Below are 16456 nucleotides of genomic sequence, written 5' to 3'. Positions count from 1 at the left end.
ACAATCAAGTGTGACACTTCCTGCTATTTGACTTTGCTGGCATTTTTATTTCACCTATAAAAAGGATCTTTCTCTGAGAAATTAAGTCACATTACTCTGACAGGTTACTCCTTTTGCAGCTCTTTACTCTGCTGTCAAAGTGGATTTATTGATGCTTCCTGGATTTCTCTCCTCAAGCTTGCAAACTGGAAACGATGAATTCTCTGGAAGGCAGTAAGCTCATTCTTGACATGAATGCTTTATTTTGGGATAAACAGAAAGATTCAAGGGGGGTTGCTTAGGAGGGGGTAGTCACTGATTTTGACTCCAAAGCAAGAGTATATTTTAGCATGTGCTTAACTTTAAGTACATGCTTAAATTTACCTTTGCTTATCTCTTTGGGACCACGCACAGGCCCGAAGGTACGTACTTAGGCACTTTAGCATATTGGTGCCGGGCTGCTTTGCAGACAATATCTAAACAGGGAGAATGTCACTGAGTTCTGAAGCATCTAGGACAGAAGTTATTTTACCACCACATGTATCTTATGACTGTAGCTCCCTCTGGAATCTAGCTATGGCACCTGGATCTACTTATGATTCGCATGGAAGCTATCTACACATCTTTTCAAAGTAAATAATCTGACTGGGTTGGATAATGGGGGTTAGGAGGATGACAAATTGGGTTAATAAAATGTCAGCAAGAGCCAGGTTTTAAGTCTGGAATGAGTCACAAGTGAAACAAGTTTAGTGGCCAGGGTTCACCCTTGATCTTGAATTGGTATTTGTCTACATCACTGAATAACCACAAGTGATCCAGTATAATTCAGCATAACTGACAATCCAGTGTCGGCAATATTGTTGGGGTGGAGGAAGGGTAAAGATGTTACTGCCTCTTTTGAGTCATGCCACAGTTAATGAGAAGCACTGAAGAAACAGCAGCCACAGAGATGGCATTAGACTTCCCAAGTCTCTGGGCTGAAAAGAACACCTCCAGCACACCAAACATCTTGGGCTGTTACTGGAGCTGGCAGCGTGCCTCTCTTCTGCTCCCCAGACTGGAGCAAGTATTTTCATGGCTCACCCATTAAGCTGGTCTGGGTGGGGAATGTATGGAGCAGTTCGGTATGCTCACCAGGATGAACCAAATATCGGTGATATTTTCGGAGTCTGAAGGCTAGAAAGGAAAGATATGCAGTCAGTCAGTATTGAGGTGCACCACTGAAGACATATGGAGACTAGGGGAGGTGTACTACAATTGCATATGAGAGTTCTGAAAATAACTCTTGGTTGTTGGGGGTTTTGTTGTTTGTTGGGTTTTTTTTTCCCATTTTTTCCATTTCAAGCAAATATTCACTGCTAAGCAAAGTTTACGATGATTGGAACCACACTGGCAATGACAAAGAGAATTAAGGAGATGTAATGGATATATAATCTTTGGGTTCATGGGGTACTAAATGTATGGTAATGCCAGCACAGTAAATAACTCAGTTATTAACATATTCTAAAATTAGATCAAGCAAAAACAACATTCGCAAATACTGAGACAATTCCTGGCAGAGAATAGAGATTACTGAAAAGGTTTGAGTGAGTGCTATGAATGGGTGATTGCCAGGCTGGAAAGCAAACTTCCAAAAGCATGAAGACTTTGTCCCAGAAGCTGCCTTGCATTCCTTGATTAGGATCAGCTTCAAGAAAAGCCTCACTGTGGGTGCTGGCAGAGCCAGACATGAAAAGAACAAGTTCTACCTAATGCCAAATCTTCCAGCTGCAGCTTTGACAGTAGGAATCGCCCTGCAAGTCTGTACTCCAGAAACTCGCAGCACAGAGGAGTTACACAAAGGGTGAAGCAGCAGGAAGTCTGATACGCAGCAATTAAAATACATTAGACTAACCAACTGAAAATAACCTTGTGTTATTTGTAGCACCTTACTGAACAAGATAAGTTTTGATCCAGATATTCCTGAACATGGAAGAAGCGAATAACTAGATGACATGGAGTTTGCTTCTGTGGTCTTCTCCACTCCTAAAAACAGGCATGGAAAATCCGAAATAGAAGTCTGAATTTTTCTTTATTTTTGGAAAAGGGGAGAGGGAAGAGTATCTAAAGCACTCCTTCACTAGCAAAGAGCAGTTCCAAAACCTGGGATCTTGCCACTCCCTCTGAGCTTCCCTAACCCAGGCTGTGTGTTGCAGAATCCCTGTCTCACTCCTCCAGACTCCCCAAGCTGCATCTCGGCAGTACCCTCCAGGTGTCAGCCTTGCACTTCACATGAGATTTTCTTCCCTCAGCCACATCTGGAGTGAAGTGCTGGGTTCAGTGGAGATTCCTGACAAGGGATCATCAGAGATCTTAAACTATTAAACGCATTCCCTAATTTCATTTCAGGAAAAATGCTAAAATATCACAGCCCCACGAGGACTCCCTCAAAATTGTAGAACCGATGCCATTGTGTAAAGGAGAGGATCTAAATGGGCCCATTAGCTTTCTGCAGTATCTGCCAAGAGAACTGTGAACATCTGCCAGCCCAGAAACAGTTCAGGAGCCAGGACTTTCACTTAAGTTGTTGGGTTTTTTTAAGGATGTAATTGACATGACTGTCCTTTCTTTGGCTTTAATTCCTAACTACTTCCCAAGATACTAAAAGCTTCTGCTCTCCTCTGCACTTTTGCACATAAATCAGAGCTACACTGAGATTTTTCTCAATTGGATCTCATCACGGTAGAGCCACTGGAAGCTAGAATGAAGGCAAGCACATGCAGGTCCATCACTCTAACTCTACTCTTATTTCAGGATTAAGATTGTTGGCAGTGCTGTTGGTTGGTTTAGGACTAGCACTGTGGGAAAGACAGCAAAGAGAGATAAATGGGCAGTCAGACACACTTGTAGCTATGGGATTGGGCAGATAGCCTGGAGGTCACAAGTAAGATTCCCCTTAGCATGTTGCTGTAGTTTATGATATTGCTCTGAATTGCTACAAATCTTTAGGCAGGTCAAATATAGGTTGTATTTTTTAAAACGCATAAGCTATAATGCATGAAATTGTGAAAACAGTGAAATCCTTTGGCAGAGCGGGAAAGGAGTTGTGTCAAGACTAAGATACGTGGTGTGGGTGAGGAAAGTTTGCAAAAATACAATGTTTGGTTCAGACTAAACTGTCTTTCAATTTCATGAGTAGAAATTGGACACTCGACAGTCTGTTGACCTAGCAGGTTTTGAGACAACATGCATGGATGAGAAACTGGGCTGAGTTCAGGTGTTTAATTCTTGTAGTGTAGGCCACTGAAGAGCTATTGCATAGCGACAATTTTCAGTAACTACTGAGCTGGGAGGGCTTCAAGTATAGGCTATGGATGGGTCCAAAGGTCTGTATCCCATTAATTGTCATAAGACAACTGGCAAACACGGTAATGAATGCAGTTTTCCAGAAGGTCTTTAAAAAAAGTCTGAGCGTTTCAAGATTTTTATAGCTGTTAGGAGAAAGTCTGTCATGAAAGCACAATTCTGAGTGTCAGGTGCCACCAGTTTTTCACTATGGACTTTCAGAATGACCTTGGGGAAACTGGCTTACACCAATACCTCAGTTTTCCAAATGGTTGCCTACAACATTAACTGGCCGGAGTTGGATTAATTGCATTGTAAATGTAAGGGCACTAAAAAGACATGAAAAAAATCAGAAAGAGAAAGATAGGAGTCTATCACCTCTGGCAGTTTCAACTGCACAAAAAGTCAATTTGGTCACATCTGGTTGATCAGTAGCTCTCACCACTCTCATCAAGAACGACTTTCTGTTCTACAAGCTTTAGTTCTCCCCTTTCCGCAGCTGTCAACTATTTCTCATGTAAAGGTCTTGCTCCTCTTTCAAAATTACCTGTATTAAAGCAAATTATGTGTTCTCTTCCTTTCCTTGTTGAAAGTCATTTACATGAAGAATTACAGAGCTGAGATTATAGATACTGGGGAGGGAGTGCAGAAATATAGCTAAGACTGGAAATTTGGGTGGGCCTCAATTTATGGTGGACAGCCAAAGAACAAATGTCTGATGTCATAATAAATCACTTATATTGCAAATGATTTAAAATAATGAAAACCCATATGCATTAAATTTTGCCCTGTACATCCATTTCACATATTTTAAGTAGACAAAAGATAGATTTTACATAAATCTTCAGTAAATGTACTTTGAAAAAATATCACCAGGCAGTAAAACCTAACCATTTCAAAAACAGTCTTTGTCTTATACTTGAGTGTGCATTGTTCAAAAACAGAAGAACTACCCCGGACTGTCTGCCTGCTCTTTGAAAGAAAAGAAAAGAAAAAAAAAACCACAAAGAAGGAAAACAAGACAAAACAGATTTAAAATAGATCCTGCCAAAGTTGTCCTTCATACTGTTCCAGGTCTTACAGGAAGAGTTGCTACATCTTACCCAAGCCACCTGTGGCTTTGCCTTTGAAGGAGTCTATTTCCAACCTCCAGTGTAAATACTAATGTTTATATTCAGTATTTAGGATCTGTCACACACCCACGATTTTATAGACTTGAAGCTACCTCTCCAGGACAGTTCCCAGTCTGTAGATTTTGTCCTTTGGTTTATGACAATTTGTGCTGATGGAAGTTCGTGCTCTTCTATGCTGGGAATTACTACACAAACTAGCAAAAATGTTTCTGAATCCCAGCTCCAGTACACTGTAAGAGGCAACAAATTCCTTTGGAAGATGCCTGGCACATCTTCACCAGGAACTGAGCTCTGGGAACTGACTAGATACCTCTGAGAATCACAGGCAGAAATTCTTCCCAGGCTCTGCTGTGGATGGTCCAGAAAGGCAAGGAAGGTGACTTGCAGGTGGTTTGATGTGACTCTGCCAAACAAAACAGAATGAAGTTAATTTTGCATTCTCTGTGTACAAGATGCAAACATTTGACAGTTCCCACAGGTACCAATCAAACAAGAGATGTCAGATACCACACGCTGGTGTGCACCCTCGTTCACAGCAGTCAGCACCCAAGCATGAGCAATAGCTCTGGAGCTGAGAGGGGCCTTTTGTCACCATTGGTGAGTTTCCAATTACTACAACACATTTTTAGTTTCTAACAGAGCTCCCACCCAGGCCCATCCTTTTGTATGATGGGGCTGGGTTTGACGAGCAGCAGCCAGGACACCGCCACACCTGGATGGCTGACCCCAGCTGTTTCAAAAACAGCTTTTAATCAACTTAATCAGCTTCACTCTCAGATAAGTTAGTTGCTTATTCTGATTATTTCTTGTCCCACCAAGACTCAATATCTGTCTGATGGTAAAACAAGTAGCAGCAGTGACTCTCTGTACTGGGTCAGTTAGGGAAATAGCACCAAAGTTATTTTTGCAAAACAGCTACTAGGGCTGAAAGCACCCAGACTGATGGGCACTGAGTCCTTCCGGATCTTTACAAGAGCAAAGCATGTAAAAAATCTGACTTTGATTGTGTTTACTGAGAGATTAAAAAACACATCACCCCTTATAATCATTTGGAAGAGTTAAGTAAATAAGGACATGAACCAAAAAGAAGACGGAAATTCTGCCCCTTTAAGAAACAGGACTAACCCATCTCAGGTGGATTAAAAATGAGGTAATTGAAATCATGGCTTTATAGGATCATGGGAAAATTGCCTGAAATATTTCAGGCACTATAATGAAGCCTTAGATGCTGTTTCAACTAAGGGGAATTAGGAAGAGTGTTACTGTGAGAACCATGGACTAAGTGATCTTTCCAGGTACTTTACATGGTTGGAAGCTGCTTATTTTGTTTAAGGGAAGCATTTCTGTAGCAGTTGTTTGTAGGCTGCTAGGTATTAGTAAATTCTTATATTGATAACTTGCTTGTGTATGGAAAGCTCTATTTACGGCAGGTATTTCTGGGGAAGGAAAGAAGTAATTATTGCAAATGTCCCTGTGGTGGTTGTGGTAGGTCCTTCAAAGAAAAAGGAGAAAAATGTAAGTAGTGTAAAAATGCTACTTTTAATGTGGCTGAGTGGATTTTCAGTTGTAGCTAGGAAAAAAGAAATACTGCTGATTTTGTTCCTTCAAGGGAATAGATTGGAGGCTCAAATTACAAAGAGAAATAAATAAACTGAAGGGTGTCCTACTCCTTGAGGCAACTGCATTCAAGGTGGGCTTTATTGGGTGCATGTGGCAGAGAAGATTGTGCTTAGGAATGAAAGAATAGGGTAAGGCTGATTGAAAGGATGCAGACTCCTTAAGGGCACAGTGATAACATGCCTTCTTATTGTTGTTCTCTTGCTAAATGTATTTAGAATGAGAACCAACACAGAGGATCTAATGTCTCTATGTTGCTCAGACTTTTTTGCAGAGAAACTGTGATCATCCTCCTTACGCTCAGAATAAAGCTGGAGAAACCTGATGCTGACAAAAAATAAAATATTTCCACTGCATGAGGCTGAGAAATGGGATTTATTAACTATTGGCAAAATCAGGCCAGATCCTGACTACACTGAAATGCCATCATTCATTAAATCCTCCTGCTTTGTACTGCTCTATGACTAGAAATAGGCCCAAGCGCTCCATGGTTTCAGTACCCACAGTTGTGAGTGGTTTTTTTTATCATGAGGTTATACTTAGATGCCCATTGATGTTGTTTTTCATCCCGAGTGCTTTTGGGAGGGTGAACAGCTGATAGTTACACTGAGTTTGCTTGTACCCATGAGCACGCTTAACCTAGAGCAGCAAATAGTTATTGTATTGCATTTTGTTTTGTGCCTGTGGGCACACTTAAGTCAATATACATGATGGCTAGTACCACGTATTGCATTTATCTACACCCGTGGGCACTCCGAATTGCCAGTGTGAGGGAATTGGTGAATTAACTAGCTCTATGCCCACTGGTGTAGTTACTTCAAGAGCAATACTACTGTTAATTGCTTTAACTTAAATCTAATCATAATGCAAAGTAACAGAAGGAAAGAGCTGCAAGAATCCCAGTTCTTACAGAAAATGGGTAGTAGCATTTGTTTAATTCCAAGCTTGTTTGTTGCTAAAACTGAGGCACAAGCTCTTGGGGCAAAAGTCTCTGTTGTGAATAATTGCCCTTCTTTCCCTGTCTGTTTTACAGCCATCGAGCTCACTGCTCTCTCCAAGCTTTTACCTGCATGAAATCTAGTTCAGGGTTGATGCTTACTCTGCTCATTAGTGAAATTACCACCAGATGCTTTGTTAGATAGAGGTCACTCTGGCTGAATGCCATGACAACCTCTTCAAATAGCACAATTGCTAAACTATAGCTTTGACTCGGAATGGTGCAGTAGGTAATGTTGACACGCTGCAATTACCGCTCAGTCCTCAAAGCGTGTTCAAACAACGCTGACTACCTCAGTGCTGACTTGGCAACACCAGAACCGGGTTTGGGATGTATATTGTGGATGACTAGAAAATGTAGGAATTTCAGGAGAACGCCTACACGGAGCATTAGCTTATCTCATTAGCCTACGTCTAGTCAGGTCTCTCAGAACTCTGTTGAAAAATGGTAATTAAATGATAAGGCTTAATCTAAAGTTGCATAGATGGGCTAGGTTTCAGTGGTGCTGGGAGCCAGTTTTTACAACTGAAGAAGTCTTAAGTGGGAGTTTTAGACACTCAGCAGAATACATTAATGCAAGGGACTGGATTAGCCTTTCCTAGCTGTAGGGTCCTCTCTCCTTACTAGTAAGACTTATTTTTAACTTCTCTTTAGAAGACTGGTGCAAGGAAGGTCAAGCTAGATGGGCACTGGGAACACAGCACACGTGGACTGGATGAGTGTCACAGAGGAAGAGATGAGGAGAAAGGAGGGGGAAGAGGGTAGAATTCTGTTCCTTGCAATAGCGTGGTACAGTCCACTGGTTCAGCCACCGAGCTGAGCTGGGTAGAGAAAGCTCTGCAGTGCGCTCCTTCTCTGTGTGACGGTGGCAGGCAGGACTTCACAGCTCTGCTAATGACAACCCTGTGTGGCTTCCTGTTCATATGCATCTCGTAATGAAAGCTGATTGTGTTACAGATGTCTCTGGTGCGACTTGCAACTAATGTGACTGTGACTGATGGACCAGATAAGCTTATTATTAAAGCATCAAAGTAAAATGACTTGGAGATGTGGAATGGCAACTATCCAGATACAAAATGATGGATTAAAACTGTAAAACAGCTGTTGACTTAGAGCTTTATATTGTTACCACTGCAAAACAAAAACATGGAGTGTTTATCTAGAAGGTTATGCTACTGGGAGCAAATGATTAACTTTATAAAAGGAACCAGACCAGGTGGAAAATACCATGTTCCTGCCACCATTGTTCTTCTCTTCCATGTGGTTCTTTTGCACACAGACTTGTGTGGGGGACACGAGCAGAGAAGGCTTGGCATGGCAGCCTGGCTAACAGTCCTTCCTGTGACTCCAGCTTCGGAAAACGTACGGAGATGACTCTTCTATGTATATATTAAATTTTTTTTTAAGAGTCAGAAAAGTGGCAGAAAGAAAACATGAGTGTCCCTTAGCCATCCTGGCTTTGGAGTTCAGTTGATAATACTGTATAATGAGATTTAACCATTATTTCTTTCCATTAAATAAGGGGAGATTGGGTCTAGAGAGCATTAAGCCATGTTATAGCCAACACTTACTAGGTATTAGAGCACAGGGATAGAACTACAAGCTTTTTTAACTTCTAGCAATCCTACAAATTCGTTTTATACAAGGCTGGAGCACGGTAGTGAATGGGGGAAGAGAAGCAAAAAAGAAACTAAACCCAAACATCTGGAAGAATTAATGAAGACATCAGTTCTGAGTGGTGAAGCGGTTGTTGGGGAATGGGGGGGAGGGTGTCAGGCTGAGACACTGAATACGGCGTACAGAACTGAGCTGCCATGAAACTGCCTGTGTTAGTCAGCCTGGTTAATCTACTTCTTCCCAAGATCCCTAGGGAATGCCTGCAGGAGATCTGCAGACGGAGGCATGTTGGATCAACCCTTCCTACCAGGCACAGGACGATGCTCTTCAAGTGGGAACATGCCCCAGCCGGTATCGCTCATTCCTGCCTTTTGGGGAGAGGGTTTGCCTCCTGCGCTAACGCTACAGGTAACCTTAGACACGGGCACTTCCAGGCTGGTGCTCAGATAGCGCAGCGATTGCCGTGCTCGGCACCGCTACCGTTATCACACCCTGTGAGGAGGGACCGCAAAGGGCAAACTGTTGTCTCCTGCCCAGCTGAGAGCTCTGGGTACACCTCAGGTCACCCATGGCCGACTTCTCCCTAGTGATGGAGACCCCTCATCTTCCCTGAACAAACTGCTCCATGGGTTGGGACTTGTTAGAAGGAGTGTGTGTGCAGGGAGGTCGGGTGGGATTTTTGTTTGGTTTTAACCTGAAGTCTTTTTTTTTTTTTTTTGGCCGCAAATTAAGTGCGCTCGTTCGTGTCTCTCTGGAAGTGGAGAGGGGACAGAGAGGGACGGCCGCCCGCCGGGAAGCCTCTCTCGCACGCCGGGGAGTTCCCCGCACTCCCCTCCCTCTCCGCAGGCCCCTGATGAGAGCTCTCCCGGGGACGCCCGCCCCGGGGAGCTGGCGGCTCCGCAGGCGGGACCGAGCGCGGCTGATGTTCGCCCAAAGCCCTGAGCGGCCTCCCAGACTCACCCGGGAGCCGCCGGTGCGGTCGTGGGGTCCTTTACCAGTTACCGCCGTTATCTTGAGCGACGGCCGCTACCGGGAAAGCGGGTCCTTACCCCGCCTGCGGCGTTGCCCGCCGCCGCTCCCATGGCCAGCCCGGCCGCAGTGCGGCTCTGGGGCTCTGCCGTTAACCGCCGTCAGTGACCGGGAACAGCCGCCCCGCGTTACGGGGGGGCTCGGCCCCGGCCCGGGCGGGACCTCCCGTCCCCACGTGTGTGTGTGTGTGCGGGGAATCCCGCCCCGCTCCCCGGGGGAGCACACCCCCCCCCCCCCGGCACCGGAACCGCCCCGCCACCGCCCCTTCCCGGCAGCCCCCGCGCTCGCCGCGTGCTTCGCGCAGGCGCGGGCAGGGCCGCACCACCGGCTCCGCCGTTGGGGGGGGGGGGGGGGGGAGCGGATCGGGGAGCGGTCCCTCCGCCGGCCGCCGCCGCCCCCCCCATCCCGGAAATACAGCCCGCGGATCGGGCGAAACGCGGCCCACGCGTCGCCGGAGCGCGACCGGGGCCCACCGAGCTCCCCGCGGCCGGTCGCGTCCTGCTGCCGCCCCTCCCAGCCGGTAGGAATGGTTCGTCCCACGGCCCGGCCCGGCCTCTGAGGGGGGCCGCGGCCGCCATTTTGTGCGGCGCCAGCGGAGGGTAACGGGCCGGTGCGCGGCGGAGGCGGTGAGGGTCGCCCGGAGACGCCGCTCCCTTCCCTGGCCGGTGAGCGGGGCGCGGCCGTGAGCGTTCGGGGCCCGCTCGGGCCGGGGCTGCCGGCGGTGGGACCGGCGTTGGGGACCGCGCCCGGAGGTCGCAGGCTCGGGTGGGCCCGGTCGGGCGGTGGGGCCGAGGGTGGCCGTTCCCCCCAGCCCGTCACCGGCCCCGCTGGGGGAGGCCGCGGCGGCCTTGGGAAATCCCTGCGTGCCTCGGGGAGCCGTCGCTGTCGGTCCCTCTACAGGCCGCGGGTCGGGCCGAGGTGTTGGTCCGTGCGTCTGTCGGCGCGGCAGGGCCCGAGGCTGGAGTGTCAGTGAGTAACACCTTTGGGAGTGCCCCGCTGTGTAACAAATACAGAGGTGCTTGTGCTTTAAGGCCAGGGTGATGAAAACCAAGGGAAACAAGGTGACGGCTTATGCCTGCTCCCTCCCCTCCTTTACTTCAGTAACTTCCAGCGAAGATGTCGGAGTATATCCGGGTGACGGAGGACGAGAACGATGAGCCCATCGAGATCCCCTCGGAGGACGACGGCACCGTCCTGCTCTCCACCGTCACCGCCCAGTTCCCCGGGGCCTGCGGGCTGCGCTACCGGAACCCCGTGTCGCAGTGCATGAGGGGGGTCCGGCTGGTGGAGGGCATCCTGCACGCGCCGGAAGCCGGCTGGGGAAACCTGGTCTACGTTGTTAATTACCCCAAAGGTTTGTCTTCGTTCCTTCGGGTTTTTTGGGCAAACCACTGCTAATTTAACATGGCTGCAGTGTTATTGTTGAACCCTCCTATTTACTGAACTTCAGTGATTTTATTCAGAGAGTGTTTAGGTGGAGTAGATTTCACCCCACTGAGTTTTCAGATGTGCAGTAAGATTTTTAACGCTGCCCATCCAAGCGCTTTAATGACAAAGTTTCGCATTATCCTTGGAGGGTTCACAGCCTTATAGAGACCTTCGATGACTGTGGTGTAACGGGATCTCTGTGTACGCACAGACGCTTCTCCAGCCATGGTGTGGTCAGAGGTACCATTTAAAAATGCTCAGGAAAAGAGCAGCCTGACCAGTCTCCCCCCTCACCCACCCTAAAAAAAGAAGAAAGAAGGGGAAGTAAATCGCTAATGAAGTATTCTTGTTCAAAATCATGTTTTCTCCACATCGCTATAGCACTGTGAATGTTACTGGATAATACTTTAGCAAACTAACACAAAACTAAGTCAGATAGCGTTTTGGAGGAGGACTTAAGCATAGACAGTTCTTCTCTCCTTATCGTTGGATCTGAATTACTATAATAAGCTGCCTGCACGTGTCCTTTGTTGTCTGTACCTTTTCTTATCACAGTCTATGATTTTATACCATTTGGTTCATAATCAGTGGAAACAGTGAGCTGAGGATGGTGTCTAATGTACTTCTTTATATTCAGATAATAAGAGGAAAATGGATGAAACAGATGCATCATCAGCTGTGAAAGTGAAACGAGCAGTTCAGAAGACTTCGGATTTAATAGTCTTGGGTCTTCCCTGGAAAACCACTGAACAAGACTTAAAGGAATATTTCAGTACATTCGGAGAAGTTCTTATGGTGCAGGTAAAATCCTTTTGCAGCTCAAGTTAAGGAGGGACATTGGGTAGAAATCGGGTCTTTGGACACAGGCACTAGAAACAAACAAACAGCCGCATAAACTCCGGGAAGGTCTGAAGCCCCGTGTCTCTTGTGCCCAGGTTGCATTTTGTTCCGTGAGCTTTGCAGCTGCGGGGTTGTGTGGGTACAGATGGGCAGGGGTATTTGGGAGTGGTAATTCATGCAGATCAGCTTAATGAGTACAGTGTTTTTAAGAGCTTTTTAATTTATATTACTGTTACTAATTGTTGCAGCTAGTATGTGTGTGGTTATATATACGCGTTAAGGAATTAATGCTGTGATGGGAGTGTCTGCAAGACTGATAAACTCTCAAACAGAACTTCACTAAATTCACTCAGTGACAGCACGATTCGTCCCAGCGGTTGTGTCTGTGTGATCACTGCCTGTCCGTCTGTACCGCACGAATCCTGCACCAGCTGAGTGACACATGCGCTATTTCTGTGATCCTTTTAAAAGTCTGGGTTTTTTGTGTTTTTTTTTTTTTGCCTTAGGTTAAGAAGGACATTAAAACTGGCCACTCAAAAGGTTTTGGTTTTGTTCGGTTTACGGATTATGAAACCCAGGTGAAAGTAATGTCTCAGCGGCACATGATAGATGGAAGGTGGTGCGACTGTAAACTTCCTAATTCTAAGGTACTTTCCTATGTATTGCTAGTTTTATTTTTACCCAACACTCGAAGTGCACCTTTTTAGCAGCTGTGCTGGGTGAGCAGATGAACAGATTAATAATAATAATAATATAATAATAATGCGCTCATGGATGTGGCTTTTCAGTCTGTGACTGGCCAGGACAAGTGAGAGCAAGGAAGGAAAATAAGGAGGAGGTGGGTGAGCAGGAAGTGAAGTGTTGGGAAAACTGCTCGTTATGTGGGGGAATTAAGCACAGATGGAAATCTGAAAACGTGTTTTAACGTCCGGCAGTACCTGCTTAACTTGTCTGCATGAATAAATGGAGAATAGAGCAGGCGGAATAACTAACGCAGGGAAGATCAGAATGAGTCTTTGAATTCAAAACTGAACGTGAAGCTTCCATTTCCTGTGTGTATATATGCAGTTATTACCCCAAAAAAAGCACCCTCCTGCGGTGGCCTTGTCACTGTTCCTGTGTATTGCTCCTGTCTTCATTTTCTTGTGACTCTTCTCCATCTGTACCAAAGTGCAGGCATGTTCTGAACAGAACTTACATTTTTTTAAGTCTTTAATTTACAATCTCAAACTTTCTTGATCTTTGGTGCTCAGAACAGGCTAGATTAAGAGATTTATCATAATGTAACTTGGTTTTTAAAGATAACGGTGATTTCTTTTTCATTTTTTCCTTTTTTTCTCCCTTCAATTCTCTCCAGCAAAGTCCTGACGAACCTTTGCGTAGCAGAAAGGTGTTTGTCGGGCGCTGCACTGAGGATATGACGGCAGATGAACTCCGGCAGTTCTTTGCCCAGTATGGAGAAGTGGTAGATGTCTTCATTCCTAAACCCTTCCGAGCTTTTGCTTTTGTTACATTTGCAGATGATCAGGTACATCTTAAAATATTTTAACTTCACATTTAGACAGCCCGTGTTTCAGTAGCTTGATAGTGTTATTTCTGAACTACACACGAATCACTTTGTTCACTGTCTGGAGAATCCCAGTGGTATTAGGTTGGTTTGATTTATTGAACTGTTGAAGGTTACACTTTGCAGATGCTGTTGTACAGACGGGTTTTCACTCTGCAGTTAGTGTAGCAGTGAATGCAAAGATAAAACACTTCAAATTGGATGAAGTACATACATATGCTTCCTTTGCAGGTTAAATATCTGCTCTCAATCATGTGGGGGTTTTTTATCTTGTACTACTAATATTTAAAAAGAAGGAAGTCTAACACATGTTTAATCAATCCCTTATTTCTTATAGGTTGCCCAATCTCTTTGTGGAGAGGACTTGATCATTAAAGGAATCAGCGTACATATATCCAATGCTGAACCTAAGCACAATAGCAATAGACAGTTAGAGAGAGGTGGAAGATTCGGTGGTAACCCGGGAGGTTTTGGGAACCAGGGGGGGTTTGGCAACAGCAGAGGAGGCGGGGGAGGCCTGGGCAACAACCAGGGCAGTAACATGGGAGGAGGGATGAACTTCGGAGCCTTTAGCATCAACCCTGCCATGATGGCAGCGGCGCAGGCGGCCCTGCAGAGCAGCTGGGGCATGATGGGCATGCTGGCTAGTCAGCAGAACCAGTCGGGGCCCTCGGGGAACAACCAGCCCCAAGGCAACATGCAGCGGGAGCAGAACCAGGGCTTTAGTTCAGGGAATAACTCGTACGGCGGCTCCAGCTCGGGGGCAGCGATAGGCTGGGGCTCGGCCTCCAACGCCGGCTCCAGCAGTGGGTTTAACGGAGGCTTTGGTTCAAGCATGGATTCCAAATCGTCAGGCTGGGGAATGTAGACGCAGTGGGCTCTGATACTGACTCTATGGTGGGAAATCAAATTTTTCTAACTCATGGTAAGTATACTGTAAATTACATATATACTAAAATTTTCCAAATCAGTTTGTTCAGTGTGCAGTATATTCAGCAGTATTTTTGACATTTTTCTTTTTTACAAAAAAAAAAAAAAAAGAAAAAAAGAAAAAGAAAAGAAAGGTAAAAGGAATTTTATAAGTTTTGTTACATATCTTGTTGGAATACTGAATGTTTGGAAGTGGACTGCTGTTTGCCCGATAGGTAAACTAACACTACAATCGATAGGAAAGGTTTCTCTTGTAATACTTCGTCCCTTGTTTCCTGGCTACCTGAATTCTTTGCATGTTCAAAATGGAAACCATTGGTCAGAAACAGCATTCTCTCCCTCTTGTTTTTAATTTGATCCCACCATAAGACTCTCCAAGTGCCCAGTTGGAGAACACGGTGTCCTTTTTGTTTCCTTTGTGGTTTGGTTTTGTTTTGTTTTGTTTTTTTTTTAACACTGTCTCCCCTCCATACTAAAGTACGATATGAAGGCTTCATTTAATCTCCGCAGTTCATCTCATTTCAAATGTGTATGGAAGAAGCACTTCATTGAAAGCAGTGCTGTAAATATTCTGCCTTAGGAATACTTCTGTCTACATGCTTTCTCATCCAAGAATACTTCATCACACCGCACATGCTGCGTCTTAGACGGTGGGTGTTCCATTTTTATCCGCTACTCTTTATTTCATGGAGTCGTATCAACGCTATGAACGCAAGGCTGTGAGATGGAACCAGAAGGCTGTTTGAACTTTTGAAACCTTGTGTGGGATTGCTGGTGGTGCCGAGGCATGAGAGGGCTGGTATGTGCGAGATAAAAGGAGAGAGCGCATGCAGAGACCTGGTGGTGCATTAATGGGATTTTATTTTACTTGGCGAGATGTCTCTCAATCCTGTGGCTTTGGTGAGAGAGTGTGCGGAGAGCAATGATAGCAAATAAAAGTACGAGTGTTTATTGCATTCAAAGGACATCCATATGTGGAAGACTTTAAGTGGGTTTTATACCTAGTTAATCAATTAGCTGAATGTGTTATGTGAAATGAATATTTGTATTTTTTTTCCCTTATGTCAACTGCTGTGAATGCTGTATGGTGTGTGTTTGTTTTTTTTTTTTCTGTTAATGATCTGTAAGTGTGGTAACGTGAATCGAAGATGATGGGGTTTGTGATGAGAACATTGAGCTTGTGGTGTGCTTTGCGGTAGCTCTCGCGGCAGAGCTCCCGGGCGAGCTCAGTGTGCCTCTCCAGGGTGGAAGCTCCACTGTCTGTAAGATATCCATAAGAATGCTGTTTGCTGCAGTTTCGTGTTTGGATGCTTTTTATAAGATTTGTCACTGTAGGAAATTCTTAAATAAAACTGATTTAAGTAATATGTGTCTTTGTTTTGCAGCCCTGAATGCAAAGAATTCATAGCAGTTAATTAATTTTACCCTTTTGAGATGAACTTCTGTAAAGCCTTTTTTGCAGTAATTCGGTCTGTTTCAGATAAACATGCTCTAAAAGTTGACAAGTCAAACGGAGCCACCGCTCACCACGTATCGGTACCCGACACCCAACTTTAATCCACTGTATTTTTGCACTGTTCAGTGATACGTATATAGCTAAAAATCCAGCGCCCACACCCTTGGGTGCCCGCACCTAGAATGGTAAGCAGTTTCCTCCACATTGCATCTGTGCCAAGGAACGTTACTTACTTCTTCTTTTAGGAGTTGGGAGCTCCTCATCAGAAGTGGGTTGGGGGAGACAGACGCCGCCAAGACGTCTTTCTGTCCACAGCATCTCCTCTGGGGGTGTTTGGTTTTAACTTGTTACAAGCCCTGCCCGCTCCTGGGAAACAGGGTTCTTCTACACTTTTAGCTCAGAAACAAGCTACGAACTCATGTTTGAAACTAGCCACAGGAAAGAGCTTCCTGCTGAATAAAGCATTAGTAACCGTACATAGACTTTGACAGAAGTCTTAACCTGAAAAACTAAGTTTTACAGATGCAGAAGTGTCAACT

At 45.3% G+C, this 16456-nt stretch overlaps 1 protein-coding gene and 1 long non-coding RNA gene across 2 annotated transcripts; one reads left to right on the top strand and one right to left on the bottom strand.

Moving 5' to 3' along the window:
- Window positions 1-220: 220 nt before the first annotated feature.
- LOC141473944 (uncharacterized) lies at window positions 221-9933 on the bottom strand. The gene is made up of 3 exons (XR_012463612.1): window positions 9628-9933; window positions 4747-4839; window positions 221-1155 (listed from the first exon to the last, which is right to left on the bottom strand). It is a non-coding gene; the product is annotated as an uncharacterized lncRNA (long non-coding RNA).
- Window positions 9934-9975: 42 nt separating this feature from the next.
- On the top strand, window positions 9976-15818 carry TARDBP (TAR DNA binding protein). Its single transcript, XM_074161584.1, has 6 exons — window positions 9976-10361; window positions 10798-11050; window positions 11762-11925; window positions 12471-12611; window positions 13322-13492; window positions 13869-15818. The coding sequence occupies exons 2-6, from the start codon at window positions 10813-10815 to the stop codon at window positions 14397-14399; spliced, it is 1245 nt and encodes a 414-aa protein (XP_074017685.1). The 5' UTR covers window positions 9976-10361; window positions 10798-10812; the 3' UTR covers window positions 14400-15818.
- Window positions 15819-16456: the final 638 nt, after the last annotated feature.

Source organism: Numenius arquata, chromosome 20 (genome assembly GCF_964106895.1).
Source record: "Numenius arquata chromosome 20, bNumArq3.hap1.1, whole genome shotgun sequence".
NCBI lineage: Eukaryota > Metazoa > Chordata > Aves > Charadriiformes > Scolopacidae > Numenius > Numenius arquata.
This window is presented reverse-complemented; position numbering and strand designations above follow the sequence as displayed.

Excerpts from the sequence above, each read along its gene's own strand:
- TARDBP (XM_074161584.1), top strand. The coding sequence starts at position 10,813 with ATGTCGGAGTATATCCGGGTGACGGAGGACGAGAACGATGAGCCCATC. Across the intron at positions 11,051-11,761 it reads CGTTGTTAATTACCCCAAAG|ATAATAAGAGGAAAATGGAT; the intron begins GTTTGTCTTCGT and ends CTTTATATTCAG. Across the intron at positions 13,493-13,868 it reads TTACATTTGCAGATGATCAG|GTTGCCCAATCTCTTTGTGG; the intron begins GTACATCTTAAA and ends TATTTCTTATAG.